The sequence below is a fragment of the Hetaerina americana genome, unplaced genomic scaffold, assembly GCF_022747635.1.
Source record: "Hetaerina americana unplaced genomic scaffold, ioHetAmer1.1.p SCAF_5, whole genome shotgun sequence".
NCBI classification, from domain to species: Eukaryota; Metazoa; Arthropoda; class Insecta; order Odonata; family Calopterygidae; genus Hetaerina; species Hetaerina americana.
The window spans coordinates 2,443,681-2,471,198 of NW_027287095.1; the positions used below are offsets into that span (position 1 = coordinate 2,443,681).

The 27,518-nt window shown below is 36.5% G+C and overlaps 1 protein-coding gene across 3 annotated transcripts; it reads right to left on the reverse strand.

The window, feature by feature from the left end:
- Positions 1–9,455: 9,455 nt before the first annotated feature.
- On the reverse strand, positions 9,456–27,325 carry LOC139693695 (ATP-dependent RNA helicase DDX24). Of its 3 annotated transcripts, none has more exons than XM_071591942.1 (10): positions 27,087–27,325; positions 26,624–27,013; positions 26,279–26,423; positions 23,420–23,880; positions 21,635–21,780; positions 16,491–17,115; positions 16,190–16,307; positions 12,964–13,141; positions 9,813–9,967; positions 9,456–9,725 (listed from the first exon to the last, which is right to left on the reverse strand). In XM_071591942.1, exons 1-10 carry the CDS (start codon positions 27,264–27,266, stop codon positions 9,631–9,633), a joined length of 2,493 nt encoding a protein of 830 aa, XP_071448043.1. In that variant the 5' UTR covers positions 27,267–27,325; the 3' UTR covers positions 9,456–9,630. The 3 variants fall into 3 exon arrangements, with proteins under 3 accessions (XP_071448043.1, XP_071448044.1, XP_071448042.1); XM_071591943.1 differs by having other exon boundaries at positions 9,837–9,967; positions 23,420–23,883; XM_071591941.1 differs by having other exon boundaries at positions 23,420–23,883.
- Positions 27,326–27,518: the final 193 nt, after the last annotated feature.

Consider the following 27,518-nt stretch of genomic DNA (forward strand, 5'->3'; position numbering starts at 1 on the left):
TGCTTGAATATGAATAACCAGTAACCAATTTTTATGGTTTTCTCTGTTATGGAAGCATATCATTAATTTTAAATATAAAATGAGATTCTAATATTAAATTGCTGCTAACAGGTGGGCCAGATTGAATGATTATCCACACCAGCTAATATTTGTAGGCTTTATGCTGAGCACTATGATTCCAGACTCAGCATAGGAAGAGCAGCACTACAGTGATCTTTGTCCAAAGCTTGAACCTCTCTTGTGTACAGCTTATGGTAATGAAAGATAAAATGAATTCTCGCATATTAGAAGATCATCAAGGGGAACATGATATAAATTTTCTGAAAGTCGAAATTAATATTGCATATAATTTGAACACCCTATGCCTGTAGTAGTGCTTTGGTTTTTAGTATAAACCTAAGGTTCAGGTCATACGAGAGTATTAATTCAATCTGCTAAAATCTGAATCACTTCATCAAAACACTAATACCCTAGGTGGATCCCAACTGATTAGCAACCTGTGATGAAATAAAATTCAATGTCAAAAGTGACCAAAGTATTCTTTTCACTGGAAACAATGTGGGATTGGTAAAGATATTAGATTTCATGAGCATATTATTGTTTTCAATTTTGATGGTAACCAATAATTTTCTTTCCTTTTACCATGCATAAGTTGTGTCTTTCTTGATGCAATTGTTTTTTTACAAAACCAATGTGGCACAATTCACTAGCCATAATTCAAGGAAAAGCCCATGTCTGAAGGAAAATGCATTAAGCAAATGAATACTAATCATTGACATACTTAGTTGAGGCTGATGTCAGGTTTCATTCCCCTTCCTCCATTCCCTGAACATCAATGCTTAACAATGAACTCACCTATCACTCATGATGCAAATGACCTAAGCTGTCAGTTGCCTCCCCTTATCATTAATAATCATTCTTGAAAAAATATAAGATGAATGTGCTATCTTGGAGAATGCTAATTGAAAAAGAATGAAAGACCTAGCTTAACACGAAATCATTGATGGATTCCTTTCTGTGAGTGATGATTGAAGAGAATCTCACCACATCTCAAGAAGCAGAGTGATCTACTAGGGACACTCCACTGTCAAGATTCAGGTTAGAGGAAGAAATAGAAAATTTAAAAAAGATAGTTTCAATATCTGATCCTAAATCAGTAGTTATGCAGATTTAATGGCCTTAGGTCGGTGAACTTGTCCACAGCTTGCTGATTCTCATCTGCGGAGAGGTATTTACTTTAATATATTTTTACAGAGTTTTTGAAGCAGCAGGTACTTCTTTTCTAATGATAGGGACAAATATGAAATTGGTAGAATGTCCATATGATTTTGTCAAGCATTTTAATGAACTGATAAAAATGCAACATGGTTTTAATTGAACTGTAAGATTTTTAAGATCCTGAATAGCTCGAAGACCAATTTACTCAGGTTCTTGAATTTTGAAGCAGTAAGGCTTTACCCTAGTTTGAATTATGAATTTTACTAACTCTGACTGGTTGATTTATTTCCATTTTATCTGCACAGCTGTATGATAAGAGGTATGGCAGTCCAGTGGGTAAATTTCTGGGCTTGGGTTTGATTCCTGGAGAAACCTAGCCTTCGTGTTAGGGAGATAGGTTTGGTGCAGTGGCTAATATACTGGCTTCTCACCCAGAGGACCTGGGTTCAAATCCTGGACGTGGCAGATATTTTTCAACAGTATCCCAGTCCCTACTTGAGATGCTTTGTGGAGAGATTTTATAACTTCATCTTAAGGGAGTGAATACACTGTCCATCAGAAGGGACGTTAAGCTGTCGACCCCTTGGTGTCTTTTGTTAAGAGTAGGCTAATGCTGATGCCGGCTTTATCTCCACCCTTCCTCCTATCCCATCCATCCCTAATGGTGCAAATGACTTTGACTGTCAGTCAACAACTTCTATTACCCTAGTAATGGTGGGCTCTAATCTATCAAACTAACATTTGGGTGGTGTACTGTGCTTTTGTGTTGCATGATAGTTATAACATAGCAATTACCCATAAGAGATTAGCAATTAGCCATCAAATCAGTTTTCATCACAGCTACTCTAAGTATTATGGGAATTAAATTAGAAACTTTTTCTTATGGAGTGGCTGCTAAAACTCTCCTTCTGTTTGGTGTTTCATTCACTTTAAGAACATTTTAAAAATTAGCTAGCCAGTAGAAGTTATTTTATACCCTGACATAGCAAAAAATATAATCAAAATTAGTTTTCTATTACTAAGTTTTGTAACTTTTGTCCTAATAAAAACTTTGAGACCTAAATTATGCACTGAACTTGCTTGTTTTTCTCTGTATGACAGCAAATTTAAACCAAAAACAGCTTAGCATTCATCAATCAATATATTTTTTCCACTGTCAAAATCTATTAATAGCAAAATATATGAAACATAATTAAACCACTTACTTTACAGGCATTGAATGCGAAGAAAACAATCAACAATATGACTTAAATTCCAAATTGGATCCTTTCTTAGATTTTGGAATGACATTGAAAGTAAGTCAAAATATATCTAACAATAATTAGCTAAAAATATACATTTTGTACCTATGTCTTCACTGAATATTAGTTTACTTGGATACAAAGGTCTGCAGAGCTGTACTAATATGGTATTCTTATGGGACTTGATGTAACACTGTTCCAAACATATTTTATTGCCTTAATCATGGTGGCCAGTAATTAGCTCCATGGTATCTGACTCCAGTTTTTCAAGATAAAAGTTGTTTTTTTTTCAGGTTTTGTGTGACCATTTTGTTGCCTCATTTCTTTGATCCAGTTCAACATACACTAATGAACTGAATACAAATATTTCAGCATTTTCTTCCAGAATATAAGAATTTTTAAGTGGATGAGCTCACGGAGATTATTGACATAATTTTGAATTTCAAGAGAGGAGTTCCTCACCACCTTCATTCATTATATTACACATAATGGTTTTATTCAGCAATTCTTCACATCATAAGAGGTCACTAATATACGTGTGTGTATGTATATGTGATGGTCTGAGTTTGAAAGCTATCTCACACATGTCACTTCTTGGCCGTGGTGGCTGTTGATGGCCGTTCAGCATGGACTACATCACTGACCTCTTCATAGCCTTCTGAAAAGAACTTGTGCCACTGATAGGCTTGGCGTTCTAACAAGCAATCATCACCCAAGGTTGTCTTTACCATAGGAAATATTTCCACTGCAGACAGAATTTCACAGAAAACTTTATGGCAATCCCTAGTTCCAACAATCGCTGCATTCAGGCATGCACAGGAAACAAAAATGAGTTTCACGTAAAAACTAAGTCCAGTGCTAAGCCTGTCAGCGTGTAAAATTCACACATCAGGGTATGTGAACCAGTTCCTTTCCCTCGCAAGCACTTTAAAAGGATTGTCAGAGAAGCGGTGGCAATAATTGGACTGCTTTATCACCACACTGATGTTCGTGATCCTCTTGCCCTTCGAATGGTGTTTTTTGGTTGTGTCCTCCCAATTTTAGAATACCATTCACAAATCTGGTCGACCACCTGCCCAACTACTTTAGAGTTACTCAACAGACCTCTTAATTTATTTGTTGCCATTACCCATCCTCACATCCCTTCCCTCAAAAACACAATCCGTGACTTCACTCTCTCATCCCTTGGTATTTCCCATCTCTATGGCCATTGATTGCTATCTAATAAGCAATTCTTACTTACCATCTTCAATGGAACTCCCCGAACCAATGACCATCTTCCTCTCTTCTCAATACATGTTCCCCCTTGACCAACACATAACTTGAATCTGATGCAGATTCCAAAATTCCATCTTTTGATCTCCCAACGTTCCCTATTCCATCAACTCCCTACTTCATTTACTTCCCTAAGCATTCAGTATCCTTCCCTGGACCTCTCTTCCTCACTCACCGCTTTCACCTTCCTTAAAACACCAGATAGTCATTTAGTCCTCTCTGCTCATATATGTGCTCTCCTGCTGTCTTACAGTTGTTCCTGACATTTATTTAGTTGATTTTCATTATTGTTCTTGCCCTCCCTTTTTTATGTATATTAAATGTATTGCTTGTCAGTCGATGTAAAAGCCCTTGGGCCATTTCTGGCTGCTTTGTTAAATAAATATGTCAAATGACGATGCCATAAAACATTATAAAATTGTCAAGCCTTCAACCCAATACACTCTTTGTCCCAAAACAGACAAACTGCCCAAACTGCCCTAACCTAATCACCACTTCCTTCCCTGGAACCCACACAATAAAACATATAATATGTGAACTTAACCTAATCATTCCCTAATTCCAAATTGTCCCTCTGTTTCATTTAAATGTCCATAGAACTTGTGCGACATCTTCAAATCCACAAGACCACCCGTGACCCCCATCTCTTCTCCGCACCATGCAACTGCCAACACTGCAAATGCTGCCATCTTCTTCAACCTGCCACTTCCCTGATTACCAAATTCCAACCTAAGATTCATTCCTTCGCCACCTGATCTTAAAAAAATATTATAATAATAATAATGAGTTTATTTGTCCAGAGACTGCATCATACAAAAAATTGTACACATAGTATACGACACGTCAAGGCTATATATGACTAGGCATGTCAAGACATGTTAAGGCATTAAAAAGACATATTATATTAAATATAACAAGGCACGTCAAGACACATCAAGGCATTAGATATCACATATGATAGTTAAATATAATTATAGGTAATAGTTTCACGTACTTTATTTGACATACAATTTATGCAAACATTGTGACACATATTGTATTAATACAATAATATATACAATAATACACAATGTAATACATATACCTATTCTAAGTTTCATGTTCCATGAAATTCCTAATAGAATAGAACAAATTACTTTGAAGAAAAGCTCTCCATTTCCTTTTAAATAGACAAATGTTTGTGCTGGATTTCAGGTCCTCATTTAGCTTATTAAACATAAGGAGACCCATAGATTTAGGGCCTAGTGCGGTGGTTCTAGTTCTTACGTAAGTTCGGTGCAGATCATTTTTAGACCTGGTCCCACAGTGGTGAATACCACAATTTATGTCATACATTGAAAGGTTTACAAAAGTGTACACTAGTAATACATAGATATAAATACATGGCAAAGGCAAAATGTTCAATTTATGGAATAATGGACGACAAGGAGCGTTATGCTCTGCTTTGACAATTAGGCGTACGGCTCGCTTTTGAATTTTAAATATTATATACTGCCTTTCCTGTTACTTCTGTCTTTCCTTCTACTTGGGTAAATGCACTGCCACCTTTTCCCTCAGCATGAGTAATCACTGCTACTCCACTAAATCTCCCATCTTCTTTAATTATCCCATCCCAACTCACACTGCTTCCCTATTTCGGTGATTGAATCCCTCACTAATTCCACAAGCAGTTTAGAGGTGAGAACATATGAGATGGTGCATAAAATGGTTCAGATCTTCTGGGCTGAACCACCTTATAGCCACCATCCTCTCACCCCCTGGTCCATTCACCAATTGTCCCTTTCCTCTTTCCCTCCCCTCTCACACATGAATACTTGGGATCAGAAATGATGGATAGAAAAGCAATCTAATGTACTTCTGCTCCAAAACAGTGGAATCTAGGATAGAATTTCAATTTTTAAGTCCCATTTCTGGAGTTTTACTCGTAAACATACTGTTATTTGACCTATTTTCCTGATGAATTTTTAGTATCTGAATTGGCAGATACTTATATTCAATCATCCCTCACTGCTGAGTATGCCAATGCATATTGCCAATGTTGGCCCTTCTATAGATTTGGTTTTTGCTGGGACTACTGACATGTGATGGCTGATATGTACTACTAAGCATGAACTGGAGGAAAATTGGGACATCTACTTTGATTTTTATTAAAATGACCTAGGTTTCAACACCAATGTCCTGGGCCTTGAAGAAATTTCAGTCCATCTTCATCCAAAGATGATGTAGTGTCAAACCTCTGCCATAGTAATACAAAGTGTGTATTAATAGCATCAGTAACAATTTTTTCCTGATGTGTGCTTGAAGTGCTGAATTCAGAACCTCGGTTATGTGTGGGCATGATCGCAGTGTATTGGCATTGATAAGATGGCAGGACTGACAGAATAAGATGGCAGATAAGACCACTACTACTGAAAATTTGGCATAGCAAAATATCTGTGCTAAGCTCATCCCAAAGGTCTTGACAGATGACCAAGAGAAGAGTCGAGTGTCTGCTGGCGAAGACTTTCTGCAACAGCAATGCAACGATTCTCCAACCCCCTTACAGTCCTGACTTAACACCAGCAGATTATTTCCTATTCCCCAAAATTATCCATCGAAGGACACCAACATGGGACCCCAAGTGCCATCAAAGAAGCTTGCATGCCTACCTTTTAGGACCTTCGGGAATCTGCCTACCAGGGAGCCTTTGAGTCATGGGAAACTGCAGGCAAAAATGTGTTGATGCTCAAGGGATGTACATTGAAGACTTTCCAGGGATTGTAGCAACGGAAGAAAATCTGTCCGAAACTTTTCCTGATACTTATTATACTGACCAGTTTAATATCATTATGAGAAATAGTTTTTTTCATTTACTCAGTGATGGTAGCTTCCACAAAATAAGGCAGGAACATTTTCTCTCTGTTAAATATGAACAGGTGGCACAACTAAAAGGAAAATCATTCTTATTATGGATTTGCACACCATATTCTACAGTAAAAATTCCACCTTTTTCCTGATTTTTTTGAGGAGACAATAATTTCTGACTTTTCGTAATTGCTATTTGCTGTCATCCCTCTGAGTCTGAGGCATGAATCAGAATTCATAGTTCACCATTCATGTGTCTATGTAACATCACTAGCTATACACATTGATTAACAATCAGCAAACATCACAGGAGCTCCTAATAATTCTTTACATCTATGTAGTAACATATATCTTATTGCTTAAATTGTTTATTTATTTATTCCCATTTTTCTATATTTATTTCTATTCATCATGCCAGAAGTACATTTTTTTAAATAGGAAAGATGTGATTTTCCTTTGCCATACATTATCGCCTCTATAGACCCCTATTGAATTTGAATCTTTAAATAATGTATATTTAAATCAGAGAGGAAGTATACATCCATTGGAAATTCATTGCAGAAACTATTTCAAAGGCACACCAGCAGAAAGGTAGAATGTCTCAGAGATCTGAGTGACCACATGTTGAATTTAACTACAGAAGCTGCCACGGATTTCAGGGTAGAATATAGCAGGTACCTATTTTAAAATATATATTTTTTTGAATGTGCTCCATGGCAAAGAAAAGTATAATCATGAATACAAATACTTTAGGATTCTCAATAAGGACAACTGTATCAGATACATTGAGAGCCAAAATAAGGATTTGGCTGAATGCTTGGAAAGGCAAAATGACCTTATGAAAAGGTTTGAAAAGTGCCACAAATACTTATCCAACACGTTAATCATTCAGTCTAAAAATAACCAGGCAATAAAGGAGAGGTATGTAAACATATGACATAATTTTGGAATGTTATGGCTTACTCGTGGAAAAAAATAATAATTTTACTTTAAAGATAAATTAATTATTAAATAAGGGAACAACAAAATCACTTTCAAAATTCAAATATTCAGGCTTTCATGCTGAAAATGACAATTTAACTAAATTATAAGTTGATAGTTATGCATGTTAACATCCAAATAGTGAATATTTATGGAAATAATATTTTAGAATATATTTCAATTCATTCTTTCCTGCAATTTTTTTCCACTACTGAGACTAAAAATTGAGGTCTTCATATACCTGTGTGTCAAGTTGAATTCCAATTTTGACTACACTAAATTCGAGCACAACTGATAACCATGTTTTTGTGTAAAAAGAGAAGTACACTGAAGCATGTTCATGTAAATTTATCATAGAGTGGTTGGCAAATCATATCACTTAAGTTCCCCAGGAGATCCAGGATTTTGTAAACAATTCCCTGACTTCCTAAATAATACTTGCAAATAATATTATACTTAACAGGTACACTTTCATCTATGCATCATAATATTAGTAATAGGTTTTAAAAGTGTGAGAATTGGATTAGCATTATATGACAAAATAAAAATCATTCACTGGGACTGGGATTTGAAACTGGATCCCTGTATGTCCAGGTAAGTGCGTGCCATTGCCAGTTCATTGAATGAGGAACCAAGGTTCAAATCCTGGTCAAGGTAAATGATTTTTAGAGTGAAATTATTGAATACAGATGCCCGCCAGTGAGCAACTCATAACTATAATGGCATTTTCAGCAGTTCTTTGAATTTAGGATGTTATCTTACATGGTGTAATTAAAGGTTAGGTGAACCTATTTTTAGTGTTACTTGACATTGCCACATGCCATTCAAAGGTTTTTTTCCAAGTTTCTGGCGGCAATAAAAAAATAACCTGGATTAGATATAAGATATTCAAACCATTTAATAAAACAAATTTCATTCAGCCTATGTTAAACCTAAGATAAAACTAATGAAAAAACTTAGATTTCTGAAAATGCATTTAGAATTTCAATGAAGCTGAATGATACAAAGTACTTGCAAATGGAAATGTTATCATAATATTGCATCAGTGTTTGTAGCTGATTTCATCTTAGAAATAATTGTTTCATATGCCTTGAAAATATCCTGTCTTTCAGTAAATTAAACTGGCATATTATTCCCAAATGTGGTATTTTATAGTTTCCTGTCCCACTGGCCACGCTGCTTAATTGAATTTATATACTTATTTTGAGTGCAAGGAATGCATATAATTCTTTGACTAAGGGTAATTACCAAGTAAAAAAATACAGAAAATGTACATCATCCTTCAAAATATGAGAAATTAAGTTTCAGATCACCTGAATTGTTCAACTAATTAATTCTCTCACACTCTCTGGGTTTCCCCTTGCCTACATCCTCCCTGGAACATTTGTATAAGCTAACAGTAAGCCCTCTTACTTAAAATTAGTATATAACTAAAATGATTTGCAGCAAAAGTTTATAACTGCAAAGCGGTTATTCCATGCCTATATAAGTTTAACAGCTTTGAAAGAAAACAATGTTCTCTTGAAAACTTTGCCTACATAATAATAGAGAATAAAAAGCATGCATACTAATAATTTATTGCATTGTGTAATTTGTATTCTCAGATATTTTATAAGAAAAGCTTATAATAATATTGAACATTTTCAGCCTTAAAAAAATCAAAAAAAATTCTGATGGACAAATAATGAAATATGCCAGAAGTACTGACATCAGTATTCATGATCAATACAAAGAAATGCTCATGTCCAAGGTCAAAGAGCTGCAGGAAAAACACATTCAGCAACAACAGAAGAAAGCAATGATGAAGACTATGCAATACATGAAAACACTTATGTTGAAATAATTACAAGGCTATTTATAATATTTTTATTAATAATATGAATTGTACATTAAGTATCAGAAAACAAGATAAAAAGAAAATAATCCAACTGTCCACAGGCATATATTATAAGTGTGTGTAATAATTAAATTGACATTGCATTAAAAGTCACCTTACTGAGCATATTGGTATACGTTTCACATGCAAGAGAAAGTGGCCTTTAATTTGGCACTTGTGCACTAGTGTTTGCTTTTACTTTCCTCTTCTTTGTTTTGCTCTGTTTCCTTTTTGTTTTTTTTGCTGAATTATTGATTTGATCACTTGCACAGGCTCATTTTTTGTTGTACCTTCAGAGGAAGAAATAAAAATGCATTAATTTTTCAATATGTACCACATGGATATTTCTTAAAATTAAATATGCCAGTTTAACCTACCAAATAGTGAATCTTCAGGAGTACCTTTCACTGTAGGATATTTTGGTGAAAATCCAGCAGGGAACAGAGTTCTTCTTAGTAATACATTCAATTCTTTCTTCTTAGCTTCTAAATCCTTTTTAACATTTGAATTTACTGTAATGTATTTTTTTGATCTGATCCTGTGTTCAAGGACAAATGCCTTAGATAAAGATAGAGGGAATTGCATTTTTGAATCATGTATCCATATATCACCCCTATATCCATTACAATGGAAAAAATGTAGGTTATTCAGTAACCTCTTAGAATTCACACCACAGCAGTTCTAATTCAGAATTATTTTTACATATAAGTTATTTTCATCACTTTTTTAAATTTTGGAGGCAATTAAAAGTATTCTCTACAAATGTTTTTAATACATATAAATTTCCTTTCCGCCAATACTAATCATATTGTTCTATTGATACCAGAATTGTAAATGAATGAAGTAAAATTTGGTTCCATATAATTTCAGTTTTCCCCATCTGTTCTCAGCTTAGAATAGAATAGGTTCCTCTGATGGCATTGTCAAAACCTGGTATTTCCCTATCTTTCTCGTGCTGTGATTTAATATGAATTGAGTCAATGCTTGAGATATTGGAAATTTACTTAATCATTGCTAATAGGTTAAGCGGTCAGGCGTTGATATAAAGGGATGATTCAAATTAATGCAGCTGTTATCTGGTGTACCTTAGTTTTCAGAGAATTAGGCTGTTGAAATTTTAAAGTGATAAAATTTTAGCACAATAGGTAATTTATATTGAAAACAGTTTTAAAATCACTAATTTATTCAAACTTATAAGATTGCAGTATGTATCTATCATTTTTGTAATGGTCACAGGTTGAAAGCTGTTAAAGGAAAGGCTGAGAAAAATGAGCAAAAAATCTGGAAGAAAATAAGCAACCCCCAACACATTTACATCACGATGCAGGGTAAAAAGAGTTTCAACAGAGTTTATATTACAACGTGAAACACTTGTTGTAGATTATGAGACAAGCATATGTTCACTACCTCTATTTTGGTTTAATTTTGCAAAATTAAGATGAAGTTATAAAATTTCATCACAAATATTCACAATAATTTATGTTACCGTTGGATGAAAATTTATCGAAACCTTTTCGTATGTGCTAGCTTATTATATTTTCTGGTAAAGTTTTATCATTCCGATTTGATGAGTTCTATATTTTTGCCTCAAAAATCTCAAATTAGACATCCCACCATCTGCCTTTGGCTTCTATGCTATACTATCAGTCCTTTTGATATCATGTTCCTCTCTCACCATTTCAAGATGCAACTTATCTCCTCTACAGGTGAATTTGTGTTTGCCAATATTTTTACATTATGCTCGAAGACTGAGGCACTTCATTAGAAATAAGTGTTTTTACTTTATGCTGAAATGTTCAGGCCATGTACAGTCTAGAACATGTAATAATCACATTATTATGAGATCTGAGTGATAAATATTGGCAAGGAGATGTGGTGTAATGATATGGGTACATTTTTAAATGCAAAATTTACCTCTTGCACTCTTGTTTGAATCACTCAACCGAATGGAATTAGCAGATGATCTCAGATGATCTACTTTCATTTATGAGTACATTGTAAGGGACCAACCTATGGTGCAAAACACCTCAACCATCCGATGAAATAACTGCCCTTATTGAGGTTCACCCTATTTATAAGCACGGAAAAGGCCAAAAGTCATATGTCCAAGGAGTATAGTAGATACCCGATTCCCCATTGCTCCCTTGATTTTAATTTAGCAAGATAATTCCAATTTTGAAAACAAGTCTCACAACAGTCTTGTACATGTTAAATAATTCCTTTGCTTTATGTCATCCTCTAGTCCCATATCACTGTAATTCTGCATCTAAATGACATCCTACATCAGGAATGGGTTTTTGAAGTAACACATAGCACAGACGATTGTGTCATGCTCTGCTCTTTCAAAAAAGCCATTTTATCACTTTTCAATTACCTCTTTTATAACAACTACCTATAAACATTTTATTGGACATTTTTCTGAGTGGCAAACTTGGCACAAGGCTTTGCAGGAACCAGCAAGGATTCAGCGGGTGGGGTCCAGCCTCTCAAATATTTAGTCACTCCCAAACCACCATTGTGTTCACTTCATGAATATGAGTGCTATATTGCCTTTGTAGGCTTGAATTTCCGCAGGGCTCATCCTACATTCCTTTTCCTGTTCTACATGCTTCCTTCACTTTTTCATCTCTGTACATCTATTCTTCTTCTTTCCTCGTCTTTCTCTCTTCCTTCTCCTATGGTTACATCTCTTTCTTGTCTTCCTGTTATTCTCATCATCAAAATTATTTATTTTATCCACACCTCAGGAGGTTATTTCTTTGAGGACTTATCAAGAATCTTTACACAATATATCAAGACATAATGCTGGTGCTTACTTGTAGTGCATAAGTGGCCAATAGAATGATAAATAGGTTCAAAACTTTAATAAGCTACAAAACATGTGATTTACTTATTAATCACCGCTTTACAGATAAAATTTATAATATTTTTGAATTTTCCATTTAATATCTCTAAGCCAAGACCATGGATACTAAGTCCACAGAAGGGATCGAAAGGTGCGGTGGCTATTGTAATGGCTTCCCACTTAAAGGGCCCAGGTTCAAATCCCGGTGGTGTTGAATATTTTTCAGTGGTATCTCGATCCTAACTTGCTTGCTTTGTGGAGGGCACTTTGAGTGAGTATGCCGTCCGTCAGATGGGAAGTTAAGCTGCAGACCCCTTGGCACCTTTCGTAAAGAGTAGGCTAATGCCGATGGGTTTCTCTCCACCCATCATCCTTTCCTGTTCATCCCTTACGGTGCAAATGACCTCAGCTGTCGGTTGCCTCCCCCTAAATAGTACCACTACTGAGTCCATAGGCACAGGGACTCCCCTGCTAATTAATATCCTTAGTTTCACCTACAAAGAGTGATTTTTGGGTTATTAGATCTCCTTGGGAACTACAGGCACCACAAATAAATGACCTCAGCTCCCATTCTGATGCATGAATTTTAAAACATGTGAGATGAGCTATACCCTCAAACCCACCCTCGGATATATTTTGTCACCTTTTAACATAGAAATAACTTTTTGATTTGCCAAGGATACACATAATCTTCATCAAGCACAATATCAGCTTCCTCTGCTGTTTTATGCAGCCAACCTTCCTCTGCACCAGATCTACGTGATTGATGTTCAAGGAAGTCGATGTCTCGTGCTATTCGCACCCTCTCTTTAACCCTCGTGATCAAATGATCATCGAGGGGAAAGAGAGGAAGGCCACTATCTTAAAAAAAAGAGTCAAAATGAACAAATAAATAGCAGAAAAATTACTGTTTGAAGTAAACCAAAGAAATTCATTCACACATGAATGCACATGTACATTTAGCATCTGATGCGGAAAGCTGAAAACAGAGTAATAGTTCATACAAGGAATCAATGCAATATCACCTGGGCTATAAATACATTTGTAAGGAAATACAAATAATATTCCAATTTTAGCTACCAAAACACATTGCCATTAACCCTTTTCCCACAAAATCCAGATATATATCACAAATTTACCAACTAAAAACATTGTGCATACTCATCAGAGATTTACTGATGCAAAATGCTGAATGAAGTACATGCCCATCGCAATTTATTCTTAAGATGGAGCATTCTCAGGTATACAGCTCTTACCCCTAAGGATTGAACTCAATGATTGATACGCACCAGTTATCAACATACAAGCCCATATATGGTCCATATATGGCCCATATATGGAATCATATATGGTCTTATTCCATATACGATTCCTTCAAAGTACAGTATATCTCTGGATTTTCCTAAATATTGACTTCGTCACACTATATTGCCCTCTGATTCTATATACACCTAAAAATCAAGGACATATCCTGTCTTGCTGTCGCAAATTACAAAGGTCTTTATTCCAAATTGGCTCCTTTTCAAAGGAATATATTGTCTAAAAGATGACCTTATTTTGAATAATGGGACTTTCATCTATGCCTAAATTTACAGTTGAAGAGTGTGCCTTCATGAATGTAGCATAGAGTCAAATAGACTCCAAAATGCTGCTTACAATTTTTATATTCCTTATAGCCTGAGAAATGTAGCATTCACAATATATACATATCTGTATCTATCTCTTGACATTAGTTCACCAAAGAATGGCAAGATTTTTCATCTGCGGCATTAACAAAGAAATCACAAAAAACCAAAATTTCTTCCGCTGCTGACTCTCTTATTCTCTTTGCATCCTATGCCAAATGTTCAGAAGAATGCTCAATGATAAATTTGTACAATTTATTGATTTCTTCATACATCCAAAACCATGGGATTCAATGCAACAATTTCTGAGTGTAAAAATCATTCACCTTGACTGGGATTCGAACACGGGTCCCTCAATATCCAGTCGAGTGCTTTAGCCAGTTAAGCTATCGAGCCGTCCTCTTAAACTCTGAAATTTTTGGGCTTTTAAAGGAACAAGACGTTGTGACGAAATACCATACATACAATGTCACAGGCATTTGTAGTCGTGCGCAACATGCCACAGTCCACGAGGTTAAAGCCAACTTTTAAAAACTTATGCTATTTATACCTTTACAAATTCCAAAAAAACTGCGGGAGATGCCGCAACAGTAACTTTTAACTGCCCAAAAAAAAGCCCAAAAATTTCAGAGTTTAAGAGGATGCCTCGATAGCTTAACTGGCTAAAGCACTTGACCGGATATTGAGGGATCTGGGTTCGAATCCCAGTCAAGGCGAATGATTTTTACCCTATGAAATGGTTGCATTGAAATGCACATTAGCAGATGACTCCGTTAAAAGTTACTGTTAGGGCATCTCCCGCAGTTTCTTTGGAAAAATCATGGGATGACCAAACAGTTACTTCTGCAGTAATCCTCCATTTCTTAAAGGCACATTTATCCATAGGCATCCTCTGATTCAGATAAAGACTTGGAGAAGCACAGCTCATATGATATTCTTGACATTGAACGTAGTCACTGGGATGCTAATGCTCTAGCAACCTCATAAGTCATAGACCACATTGGCAAAATCTCACACTCAAAATTAAGAAGACATGTCTATCCTTGCCATAATAACTCTTAGTCAATATTTCCATTGCCTAGCTCAATATTGCAGTTCTCTTTAGCATGTTTTTGGCATTAAAAACAGATGAGTATGGTGCTGTTTTGAATGTTTCACAAGACAGAGAAATATGAAAACAGATAGTAAAAACGTCAACCATGAAGTGATGGAAAGGTTAGTTGCCAAAATTCATTTTAAGAAAAACTAGAAGCTGAATATGCTATTCCAAGAAAAGTTCAACAATCCCAATAGAAACATATCAAAATAGGAGGGTATCCACATGCAGGGGGAAATTCCTTAAATGTATTTCAGAGGTACCAATGAGAGATGCTGTGATATTCTGAGAAGAGTAATCAACCCAGAAAATGCATTCCAAGAAAATCTTAACCAGAGGAGGGCACCATGGCTGTGGAGGGATCATTTACTCCCAGCTGGGAGTATGACTGAAGCAATCCTCAACAGAGAAATTTTATGATTTTATTACTCAGCATGCCTGGTGTTTCAGCAAGGGAATAGTAGGAAATAAATATATTATAGAAAAGATAGGATTTAATCGGTAGAGAAGCTGTTATTATGGTAAAATAACAGTAAGTACTGAACAAGGGAAGAAGAACTGGCATTTAAGTAATAACTGTTCATTAGAGTCAATTATCAGGATAACAAACTTAAGATTAGAGGAACACTGTAGAAGCTACAGATTTAAAATGCCAATTTTCTGAGAATGGTAAGGGAGCAGAATAATTGTTGAAGACACCTAGAATTCATCAGACTAATTAGTCTACATTCTATATTTTATCCACTTTTCATATTACATTGTAAATGATACAGCTCACTATGTAGTATGAGTAGATAATAGCTTCATTGCAAACTAATTACCTTCACCACCAACCACACACCCTGTTTGCTAGCAGGGTCTAAAATAGATGTAGGTCATCGCAGGTGATTATCAGTAAAAAAACAGGTTCTAAACATCTGAAGAGCATATTCGTAGATTGTATTGGATATATAAAGAGCATATGCAAATCCAAAGACCGAATGGAAGACAAGGATTGGAAATGTTTCTGCAATTATAATTGGACGCAATGTTGAAATAAGAAATAGTTATTTCTGGGTGTTCATAATTGGGCATATGCCAATGATTTATGCACTTAAGTTGTTATTACAAAAGAAAATATCTGAAAAATATGAGACAGTAAAAGAATTTGATAATATATTCAAAACTTCAACTCTTTGCTATATTTACCTTTCCCCAAAGTCCTGCAGAGGCGGTTGTAGAAGGGGACTTCTTTTGGCTCCACTAAAAGCACTGAGAGGCCCTCTCTTTTCCCTCGAGCAGTTCTGCCACTTCTATGTACATAGGTCTATGTGTGGAATGAAGTTAATCAGTTGTTACATTATTTTGTCCATATACACCATTAAAATGTCAGTGATATATGCATAGAGAAGCCAGTTCCCTTTTCCTCTAACCCTCAATTATAAGAAACTTAAATAAACTTCCTCACTGGAAGGCCACCACTTCAGACGAGATGCCAACAACAACTTACCTCTGAGGTATGAGGCACTTGGAAATGTATGACATGATCCACCTGCGGCAGATCAAGACCCCTTGCAGCTACGTCGGTGGCCAGAAGAATCCCACCCTTGGAAAACTTCTCTAAGCTTCGAAGTCTTTGTTTCTGTAGCATCCCAGAATGGAGAGTTATGGGTGAAAGTTTTAGAGCTGCGAGAACTCCATTAAGTCTCCGAACACCACCGACACTGTTGCAGAACACAATTGTTTTGGGCAAGGATCCTGTGCTAGAGAAGGGGGAGTGAGCAAGGTATTCAAGGACTGAGACAAGTCTGATATCTCGGTCGAGGAGTGAGGAAGACATGAGACGAGTTTCGACTAGCCCGGTAGCTGTTGCACCCTCTGGAGTCACATCCACAATTTTTGGATCTTTCAATCCAATAAGTTGTCCCAATGAGTGAAGCTTCTGTCCTGGGGTCTGCTTCTTCTTGAACTTCTTCCTCCATGGCAACTCATGCACCAATGACAGAGTGGCAGAGAACACAAAGTTTTGACGACGATGCTTAGAAGCACCCTCATTTATACGATGAAGTAAGTCCTTCAGTTCCTGAAAGTGGCCAGCCTCTAGCATTCTGTCAGTTTCATCAACAGCAAGGAATCTGAAATTTAAATATGAAAAGGCAGAAATGTATAGAGTGGTTTGAGGGGTCACTTTTTGGAAAAGATTCATATCGGAAAAGAAAATACTTTGTTCTTCCACATATATTTGGGATACATGTTGAAGAACAAAGTATTTTTTCTTTTCTGGCAAAAAATGTAGCATTTTGATAATCCACTATATGATCATGTCGGGAAGGGGGGGGGGGGCAGAAAACATATTTGAAGATGATGCCAGAAGCCATTTCTCAGCTCTGGTTGTATTTTAGGAATCTTTAAATACAAGTTACAGGGTCTGTACAATAAGTATCGTGACTGGTTCGCTGTAACCTCAATGGAGCAGTGGATGAGGGTCTGACCGGTTGTCTCGGTAGAGGGGTCCCCCACCACTCAGGCGCACTTTAGTTCAGTTGCCTCCAGGTATGTGTTGAGACAGGAGGTGGATTTTTGTGACGTGTAATTGCTTGTGGTGTCGTCACACCAGTATGGAGCGCACCATCAAACAACGCTACGCTGTGGAGTATTGCGTTAAACTCGGAAAATCCGCGGTGGAGACCCATGATCCCATTAAAGAGGCTTATGGGCATGATGCCTAAAGCCACACAAGAGTTTTTGAGGGGCACAAAATGTTTAAGGAAGGCCGGGAGCTCATCGAAGATAAGCACCGCATTGGATGCCCGACGACCACTCGCACTGATGCTCAGGTGGCCAAAGTGAAAAATGTTTTGGACTCTTGACAGGCGCCCTTATCAGTGAGGAGACCGGCCTTTCAGTCGGAACCATCCACAGCATTGTAACAGAGGATCTTGCGATGAGGAAAGTGTGCGGAAACCTGGTGCTGCAAGTCTTGAGCGAGGAACAAAAACTATCGCAGGTGGAAATTTCGCAAGAAATTTTGGACTGCATCCAGGGAGATGAAGATTTTCTCGACAATGGTATATCTCTCATGGTATAGCTCAAAGGATATTGGTTCGCTCCATCGAGGCGGTTCAAGTGGCGATGACCAAGGCTCTCAACAGTTTTACAGAAACTAACTTTCAGCGGGCTTTTGACAAATGGCAGACGCACCAAACTAAGTGTATCCATGGAGGAGGAATATATTTTGAAGAATATTAAGTAATTGTAATGATAACTGCAATAAATTTTATTTTTGGAACCAGTCCCGATACTTATTGTACGGACCCTGTAGTAAGGAATGGTAATCAGTGGCCGGGGTGATCTCTACCATTCCCCACCAGGAGAAGTTGGTAGATCTCAATTTTTAAGAAAAAGAGGAAGGGTTGAGAGGGTACTTGTGGCAAAACTGGCCTACTTTTAACAAAAGGTGCAAAAGTATTGGCATTTCACTAGGATTGGGGCATGTGCAATTGAAAAATTCACCACCAGAATGTTTCAAACCCCGACCCTCAGGATGAAAGGCCATGACTCTAGGTACAGTCACAATCTCCCCACATAAAAAATTCAGGTCACTTTTGACACTGGAGATTTACATTCAGGTGAAATGGTTATGAATGCTGTGCTCAATAAATAATACCAGGTGACAACGAATGAAAATTATTTACAATAATTTTGTGATTATAACATTCATCCACAACATTACACAGACATGTTTTCATGAGCATATCTAATGTGAAAATATTCTTAACACCATCTACAAGGTCTGCCCCAAAAGCATTAGGACTGAGTCACTAAAAAAATATTTATTTCCAGAATTGAAAAATTCACTCATTAGTCTTTGAAGCAGCACCCTTGTGCATCTATACACAACTACCACCCCTTGCATGCCTTCTGGAAGGCAGCACCCGGAATGCTGCTAAGCTCCCTCATCACAGCCAGTAGTAATGCTTCCACCAAACTCTGGTGGCATCCTTATGGCACGGATGGGGTGGGGAAGAGGAAGAAGTCTGCTGGGGCTTGGTCTAAAAAATTTGAATCCTCACTCACATGGTCGAGAAGCTCTTGCCAGATCTGCATGCCAGTTTTCTTTTGTTCGTTGGAGAGGACTCTCTGCACCAACTTCACACACACCTTTCTCATGCCCATGTTTTGGTCAAAAGTTGACACGCATCACTTTCAGGGATACCAAGTTCATCAGAAACCATGCAAACACTTAATCTGTGATCCCTGTCTAATAAAGCCTTCACTCCTGCAAGACTTTTGCCACTTTTGGAGGTTCAAGGGCAACATAAACGTTTGGGAGTTCTCAACATCTTCTTCACTCTCCCCAAACAACTATGTGATGCAAAAACAACCGATCTACCCATGGCGTTATCACCATTAGCTGCCCTTAACTTGTCATGAGTCTTTCCCAGTTTCAGACAAAATTTGATGGTGTAGCACTGATCCAATAACTGGTTCATGATGGAGAACAATGAGTTCACATTATAGAGGTTTTGCAAACGAATGATTCACAAAGGCTGGGAGCCAACTGCCATTGGCCTCCAGCCATTCCTGAGACTCCCCTTCCTCGAACCCAGCCAGAGAAACCGGTGCCTGTCTGTTCGTCTTTCTGAGGTAAAATAAGTCCGGCTACTTTTGTGACAAACTTTGTACATATGCACCTCATCTTCAACCTTCCAACTTGCACATTCTAAACCGATATGTTTTCCTGATGTAACATTGCATGTTGATAGAATTTCCTCCCTGCTAATTTGTCTCTCAATGCATATTTTGTATGCAGAAGATCAGATCTTTACCCTTGTCATATGGCACAAAGACATTCTACCTTTTCTCATTCCTACCATCCACTGTTTAGCTACTATTACCAACCAGTAGGTCATTAGAAAATTTATTTATTGTAATATGTTTGTCTAACAAAAGAAGTGTAAGGAAAATGATGTAATTGACACAATTAGCATACGCATTGCAATTATATAAAAAAATATACACACAAACAGACTTCAAATCAGAAGAACAAGTTTGTCTGTGTACAGAATTGACTTCTCCTACCTTTAAATAAATCAGGTAAATTACAATAATTGTTAAGGTTTGGCACATTCTATTTGATAATGAGTTTGTAAAGTAGCTGTTTTCAACATAACTTTATTTTAATTCCCTTTTTGAACTTAATTCAACATTAGGAACTAGAACATTGATCTTATTCACATTGTTACATCTGTAGCAATACCAACATTATACATACACAACAGATCCTTTTAATACTTCTCTCTAAACTTTGAAATCTATGCCCCCAACAAAACATAACCAGACACTATAAAATACACTTCTTCAGTTCTGCATACCTACTTCCTCCCTTCATTCAATTCAACATGCCTATCCTATTCCTACCTTGTTTGCCTAACATTCTCCCATCCATCAGTCTTCAACATACCATTGCCAATCGAAATGCTTTGCATCCATCTTTCATACCTTCATGGGATGCCTGCCATACCATACCCAGTACTTCATCGTTTGTTTTAATTACCATGGTACCTCTATACAGTAAAATGTTGCTAGTTCAAATATGACAGTGCCAGAAAAATAAATTCTTAATCAAAGTGGAAAAAAATTGAATACTAAAATAGAGAATAAGAGGGAGTGCGAGGAAGCCTCAGCAGCTTAAAGCATTCGGCTGGACATCAAGGGATCAAATCCTGGTCAAGGCAAATGATTTTTACCTTAAAAACTTGTTGCATTGTAATATGCATTACCAGATCACTCCATTAAAAGTTACTGCCACAGCATCTCCTACAGTTTCTTCGAATTAGAGAAAATAAGCTTTATTTCCATCTCATAAAATTTTGCAAAAAATGGCTAAATGGGCACAAGTTTCTGAATGGGCATTACATGAGCAACAAATTAAACATTATAAACTTAGCATATTGACTGATATTTGGTGATTTAAATAATGACTGTAAGTGGATAGATATGGGTCACGATAGTCCAGGGGTAGAGCGTTTGACTACTGACCAGAGGGCCCGGGTTCGATTCCTGGGCAAACCTCTCTGGGCATCTGCAGCTTGACCCAAGGTATGTGATTTTTCAGGTACCAGATCTTCCTGGGAAACCATAACCGGCACAGGGAAAGGAACTGGCCCCCAATCCTGATGGGTAAATTGCACACGCCGTCGGGCTTAGTACTGGGTGAACTCTACAATCACCTACCAAACTGACCTACGGGTTGATTACTGTGTTTATGGTTTTTTTGATGTGGGTAGGCAAATGGGGCATAAGATAGCATTGGCAATCAGTTACATTCTGTGATGCAAACAGTTGCCTGGGTACATTGGTTATTTAAGTTAAAACTGGAGTGAATTTACCCAAGTAATGATGGTCATTGAAAAATTCGGCCAACTAAGTTTAGATTGCCCCATATGAAACTAGAGAGTTTACTCAACACAGTGATGTACTGGTTAATGTTGATGTGAAAATACCTTGGCTAAGATTATCTTGTGAGTAATTAAGCCTGCATTTCCTCATTTGCTGTTTGCAACACAATTGTACATGTACTTTGCATTTTCAATAATATCTTATATGAACATTTTTGTATAACTCAACTGGTGGTCTGGATTGCATCCCTACCTTATTTGGTCCACAGTGGACAAATGAGCATTGCCATCTTTGATCAGCTCCCACAACCTCCCAGGTGTTGCAACCACCACTTCTGGACAACGACGAAGCATCCTCTCCTGCTTCTGTTGTGCCATACCTCCAACTAAAACGGCCATCTATAAAAATATTTGGATATTATTTTTTTTAATGCACTCCAATAACAATGAGAAAAACATATTTTTTTTGAAAAATAAAATTTCAGCATTCTAAGCAATGCATAAATAATACGTTAACTTGAACATTTTCAAGTCCTGTGGAATTCTGAGGACACGACCCTCCATAAGAATTTTCACAGAAGGCTACAAGGAATGATGGGAGAAATATTACAGTCAGACTAAAAAGAATGACACCATGCAGACAAACATATGAACCTGTTTCCACTAATTTTGAAGAGGATTCAATAGAGGCAATGGGAGGTGGAAATCGAATTCTGAAGATGAAGGCAACAAATACGAAGTGTATAGTTCTCTTAAAATGAACTGAAATAAAACCTCAAACTAAATCTATCCTTGCTAACCAGGTGCAAACAATAGGCCGAATTTATTAATATCTAAAATGCAACCAGAAAGTCATTAAAACAATAACAAAAGTGATGATGCCAGATTTATTTAGTCACCCTTATTACGTAGGATGATCTCTATATGAGGCTTCTGTTCAGTTTGGTATCACATGATGATACTCCTTGGTTTACTGACCCTCATCCTACCTACAATCCCATCTTTTGCCTTGACCAATTGCAGAAATGATGCGTACACCGTGATGATGAAGCTATTTTGTTTTGATCTTACTTGATGCTGGAGGCTCAGAAGAAATGTCTTGACTGCATAGAAACATACTTTTAAGTACTGACATCAGTCAAAAGCACTTCTATAAAACTTCTGAGAATGTTATATAAAGTTAATATTACATGGATATAAAAACATAACATATGAAGTTGTAATAACATCGCACAACCGCAACTATTGAAACTGCCTTTAAGTGAGCATTTTTTTTCTTTGATAATGTGTAAACGCTTTGAAATACTTCATGATTAAAGTAGACACTTTGCTTTTCCAGGTTTAACTTCTTCAGGTCTTCTTTCACCGAGTAGGATTTCCACAATTTTACGCTTGAACTGTGTCATTTGTTTGAAATACCTTTCATAATGAATTTAAACTCATCTGACAACGAGTGAACAAGACAGAGAGCTCTCTTACAGCTTGACTTGTGCAATACTGGAAACCCTCTGTTACCCATAAAAAAATTATAATGCTTTTTTGGCAACAAGAGGCTAGGCATCATAGTCCCAGAGTACCATTACGACCAAAAGTCGGTCTTACTGGAATACTGCTAAATTAAATGCATTAGAAAATCTTATTTTGGTTACCCAAAATTGATCATGTCATTGAAGACTGTAAAAAAATTGCAACAGTCCAAGTATCAAAGAGATACCATTCACTCACATCTACTATAATACCAGGGAATGGCCCAATGGCATCATGAAAGGATACAGAGATGACATCAATCAATTAATTGCTTGATAATAATTAAAAGGGCAGAAAATGTTTGAAGTTATCCAAACAATGTCATTATGTACAAAATTTTAAATTTCATTACCAATCAAGGTTTGGAGTACTGAGATAATAGACACATAAAATGTTAGATTTCTTTTAGAATGGTGATGAGAATATTTTGTTTGGATTGCTGTGGATGATGGATACCCAATAAATGAAAGATTGGTTGGAAACAAGAATCCAGGATAAATTTTATACTGACCTTGATGCCAGTATATTTACCAGCAGCCATTAGATGCCGATAAACTTGTATGGCCAACTCACGAGTTGGAGCTAGAACAAGTGCCCATAATCTATTTTCTGGCTGAGAAATGTTTGACCTTTTAGCAGACCCTGGTATATCCACATTTTCTAAAACTTTCACACAACGCAACTGATTTTCAGCATTCTCATTCTTTCGATTGTCTTCTTCAATTGTGAAATCAATATCTTCCTCCTCCTCACTTCCTGGCTCTTCGATATCGTCACCCTCTTCATCATCAGCTTCACTCTCTAACTCTCTAACATTGCTGCCATCTTCATCTGACATGGACTCTTCATCACCACCACTCCCATCACCGTCAGTCCCCATTTCAGCTTTCTTTTCAGTGTCTTCTTTTTCCTCAAAATTCACATCTTGTTCTTGGACTCCAGGACTCTTATTTTCCAGTCCATCCTCATTTTCTTCTGGAAGCAGTAAACAAACAGATGAAGTGTAAAATAAATGCATGTCATCACTTAATATTCGAGTTTACCTACTTCTCAGCATGCAGGAGTAGCAGGAAAATACTAATAGAAATTAAGACAATACAGAACTTTTGAAACTACTTTCCAAAGATATATAGGTGAAAATTAGTGAGATACGAATAGCAAGAGGGTAATCAATTGACAATAATATCAAGGAGCAATGAATGTGCATTGACATTTCTTATTTATAGTATACATAAATGATATCCCCAGTAACATAATTAATTTATACGCAAACAATTAAACATTAATTCACTCCAACAAAAGCAGGACGTGACAAACCGCTAATGATGTTTTAAATTCAGCCCATGAGTGGCTCACTAGCTATAAATTATTTTTAAACAAAAGCAGAACATAAAGATTCACTTTTGGACTTAAACACCAAATGAAATAGTGTGAGTTTATCAACCATTGGGTTTTCAGTTGCACAAAAGCTGTCTTGGGATATCCATATTGACCACTTATGTGTAAATATCAGCCAAATTTTATACCTACTTTGGAAATTGATGCCAAATGTGCCAGGAATGATTAATGTGTATTAGGCATCTTTTGAAGACACGTCAGCTATGGCATACTGTGAGCTGATCTCCAAATTCAATAAAAGTGCAATTGTTAAAATAGCATGCTCTAAGAATGCTATACAACTGGAAGTATGGCAAACAATGGAAACACATATGAGCTACTAAACTATGCAAAAAAACAAAATAAAAATGTCTCTAAGGCCAGATCTTTCAACTGAAGAAAAATTAAAATAATTTAAAAAAATATATTTAAAAAATGGGCAAGAGTGAAGCCTTTTTATTAGTCGGAAGAATTCATGACTCATAACTTTGATGGCATTTGGAGTTAAGTGTTTAATAACTGTTACACATAATTGATACGCAATGCAATTGTATTTAGTTTTAGAACTGGCTTCCCTACAATAATCTGCAAATTTCACCAGTAATTAGGTTAGGTGAGCTCTACCCTCACCTATCAAACCACAGTTTGGGTTGGTAAATGTGGTAAGTTAACAAATTGATGAGATCAATTCATCTGGCTAATGATCAATAACAATTATTACCATCATTAATGCGACAAAGACTTCGGAAATGAGAAACCAGACTTGCCTGACATGGAAAACAGAAATTTAAGGGCATGACTCACAAAATCTGAATGTAAAACATATGCACTGTTAAACAGGATACTTCAGGAACAATAACATTTTTTCATAAAAATTATCTTGATTTTCTATTTGAATGGTATCAATATTAAACCGTTTTTTTAAAGAAAACAATTTCTTTGACCGGAAATAGTATAACTTTGATAAGTTGAACTGAAATGCCCTTAAGTGGGGTAAGATATCATTTCTTGTAAAATTCATGATATGAGAGTATTTGCGTGGCTTCACCTCTAGATGAAGAGGTTAACTGATGAAGTGGATATCACTGAACAATAAATCAGACAAAAAGTGATGGCACTCGGAGGTCTAGGAGTTCCTATGGTAAGATGACCCAACCTTTCGACAAAATCCTAGAAAAAGCCATCATTTGGTGAGTGGCTGATGCCAAGCAATAGACTGTCCAATTACCCAAAGGAGAGAGTCTATGGGAAACCATATTACTATCCAAAAACAGCACCAGACCCATTCTTCTCTTTTTCTTTTATTGATTTCAATAAAGATATATTTGAGATAGTTCATCAAGTAAATGTGCCAAATGATTTATAATGCGAACTTGAAATGTCTGGTGAAGTGAGAGGTTATCAAATTTGAAGATACAAATACTTAGAATGGGATTAGACATGTTAGGTGTGAGTGAAATGAGCAAAAGAAGGAGACTTATGGAGTGGTAGCTGGTACTACAGGATCACTCACCAAGGCTTCACGAATGAAAATTCACGACTAAAGATTATTATTTGGAAATGTGGCAACAATGAGGAGTGTCTTGCAATACGATGGAGGAATCCTAATGGTGAAGACAGAAATGAAACCAATATAAAAATAATGGTGCAGTCTTAGGGACCGCAAAGAGACGAAGAGGCCAAGTGTTGGAAATCATATTAATTACCTTTATCGAGGAAAATATATTTCATTACAATGCTAGATAAAACTCAAACAATTTCAAAACTTTACTATCAATGAAGCTGATAACTTTGCACCAATCAAATGAATACTTTGAGATCGACAATAAATTAATGAGATACCTGGTTATCGCTTGGAAAGAAGGAAATAATAAATTTATTGAAAATAACTCCGAAATAAAATCATGAATGGGGTGAACAAGTTTGTTGCCAGTTACCGTCGAGGATTTGTTATTTGAGTTAAGATTTATTGTTAACAAAATACAAAACTTACCTTCCGTGGGGGCTTTATAAAACTTTTTGATATTCATTATTCCAGCAAGTATTGGAATTCCAAACGCCAAAGTTTTTCCACTGCCAGTCTCAGCAGCACCCATTACATCCTTCCTTCCCTTGATTGCTGGAGGCAATGACAGCATCTAAGGAATAACGTTTAAAGCTATTTTTGCTCAATTCACATATCAGCAGTCTACGGCGTTTTTCTACCGAGGGGGCCATTTTTCTACATGTTAAATCTACAACAAATCGATATTATCAATTTTTCTCGTGGAATACTTCGTGAATTGCTTACTATTTCCCTTCAATAGAGAAATCTTGGTAGTTAAAAATAATTTCTTACTTGTATTTGGGTGGGTTCCTTAAAGCCCAACTCATGCAAGGCTTTTAAGATAGGGTCAGGAACAAATAAATCATTCCATTCCGACATAACACTTCTCAGATTATTGTCATAATCTTCTGAAATTTCTTTATCAGATGAAGGATCTTCTACGACTGCATTTGAGACTGGCTCAGATTTTTCAGTTTTGATGTTGCCTCTAGCTTTAGGTGGTTGTTTGGAAGTATTTTTTGAAACATTTAGTACAGTATTTTTCCTCGTCTTCGTTGCCTTGTAATCTGTAGCAGCTGAATTGGAATTTTCCTTTTTCTTTCGTTTCTTTTTAGGCTGAACTTCAGTAGTCGCATCTTCAATCTTCCTCTTTCCATTCGTTGTTACCATCTGTTTCTTAGCCTGCAAAGCCAAAAAATGAAGGATAAAATCTGAATAATTGCAAATAAATGAAAAACTTTTAAATAAAAATTACACTGTTCGCTGTAATCATTCTTCCTTCAAATTCATTGGACGTCGTTAACTGGTAATCGGACAACTCCTCGATTCCTATTAATCCTTCAAGTGCTCCAGGAGTTAAGGCAGTTGCATCTATAGGAATTGACTTCCAAAGTGTTTTCTTCTTTTTTGCCATTGCCGTTTTAGATTTCTTCATTGTTTTATTCTAATATAAACCAATATATTGCGATCAACAACAAACTCACGTGGACGAAAACTAAGGTTCGCCCGCTGGATTTACGATGCTACTTTACTTTTAGCAGCTGGCATTTAAAACTGTGGCGGGAGAGTTCGCTCTGAGCAAGGGCAGCCGCTACTTCGAGCACAAATAGTTTTTTATAACTTACGCGTTGACGTTAGAATATCTGAGTACGCTTTTTGTCTTTTGTACAGTATTTGATTCTTTTAA

Excerpts from the sequence above, each read along its gene's own strand:
- LOC139693695 (XM_071591941.1), bottom strand. The coding sequence starts at position 27,266 with ATGAAGAAATCTAAAACGGCAATGGCAAAAAAGAAGAAAACACTTTGG. Across the intron at positions 21,781-23,419 it reads GTAAATATACTGGCATCAAG|ATGGCCGTTTTAGTTGGAGG; the intron begins GTCAGTATAAAA and ends ATATTTTTATAG. Across the intron at positions 9,968-12,963 it reads GTGCTTGATGAAGATTATGT|ATCAAAAAAATACATTACAG; the intron begins GTATCCTTGGCA and ends ACACAGGATCAG.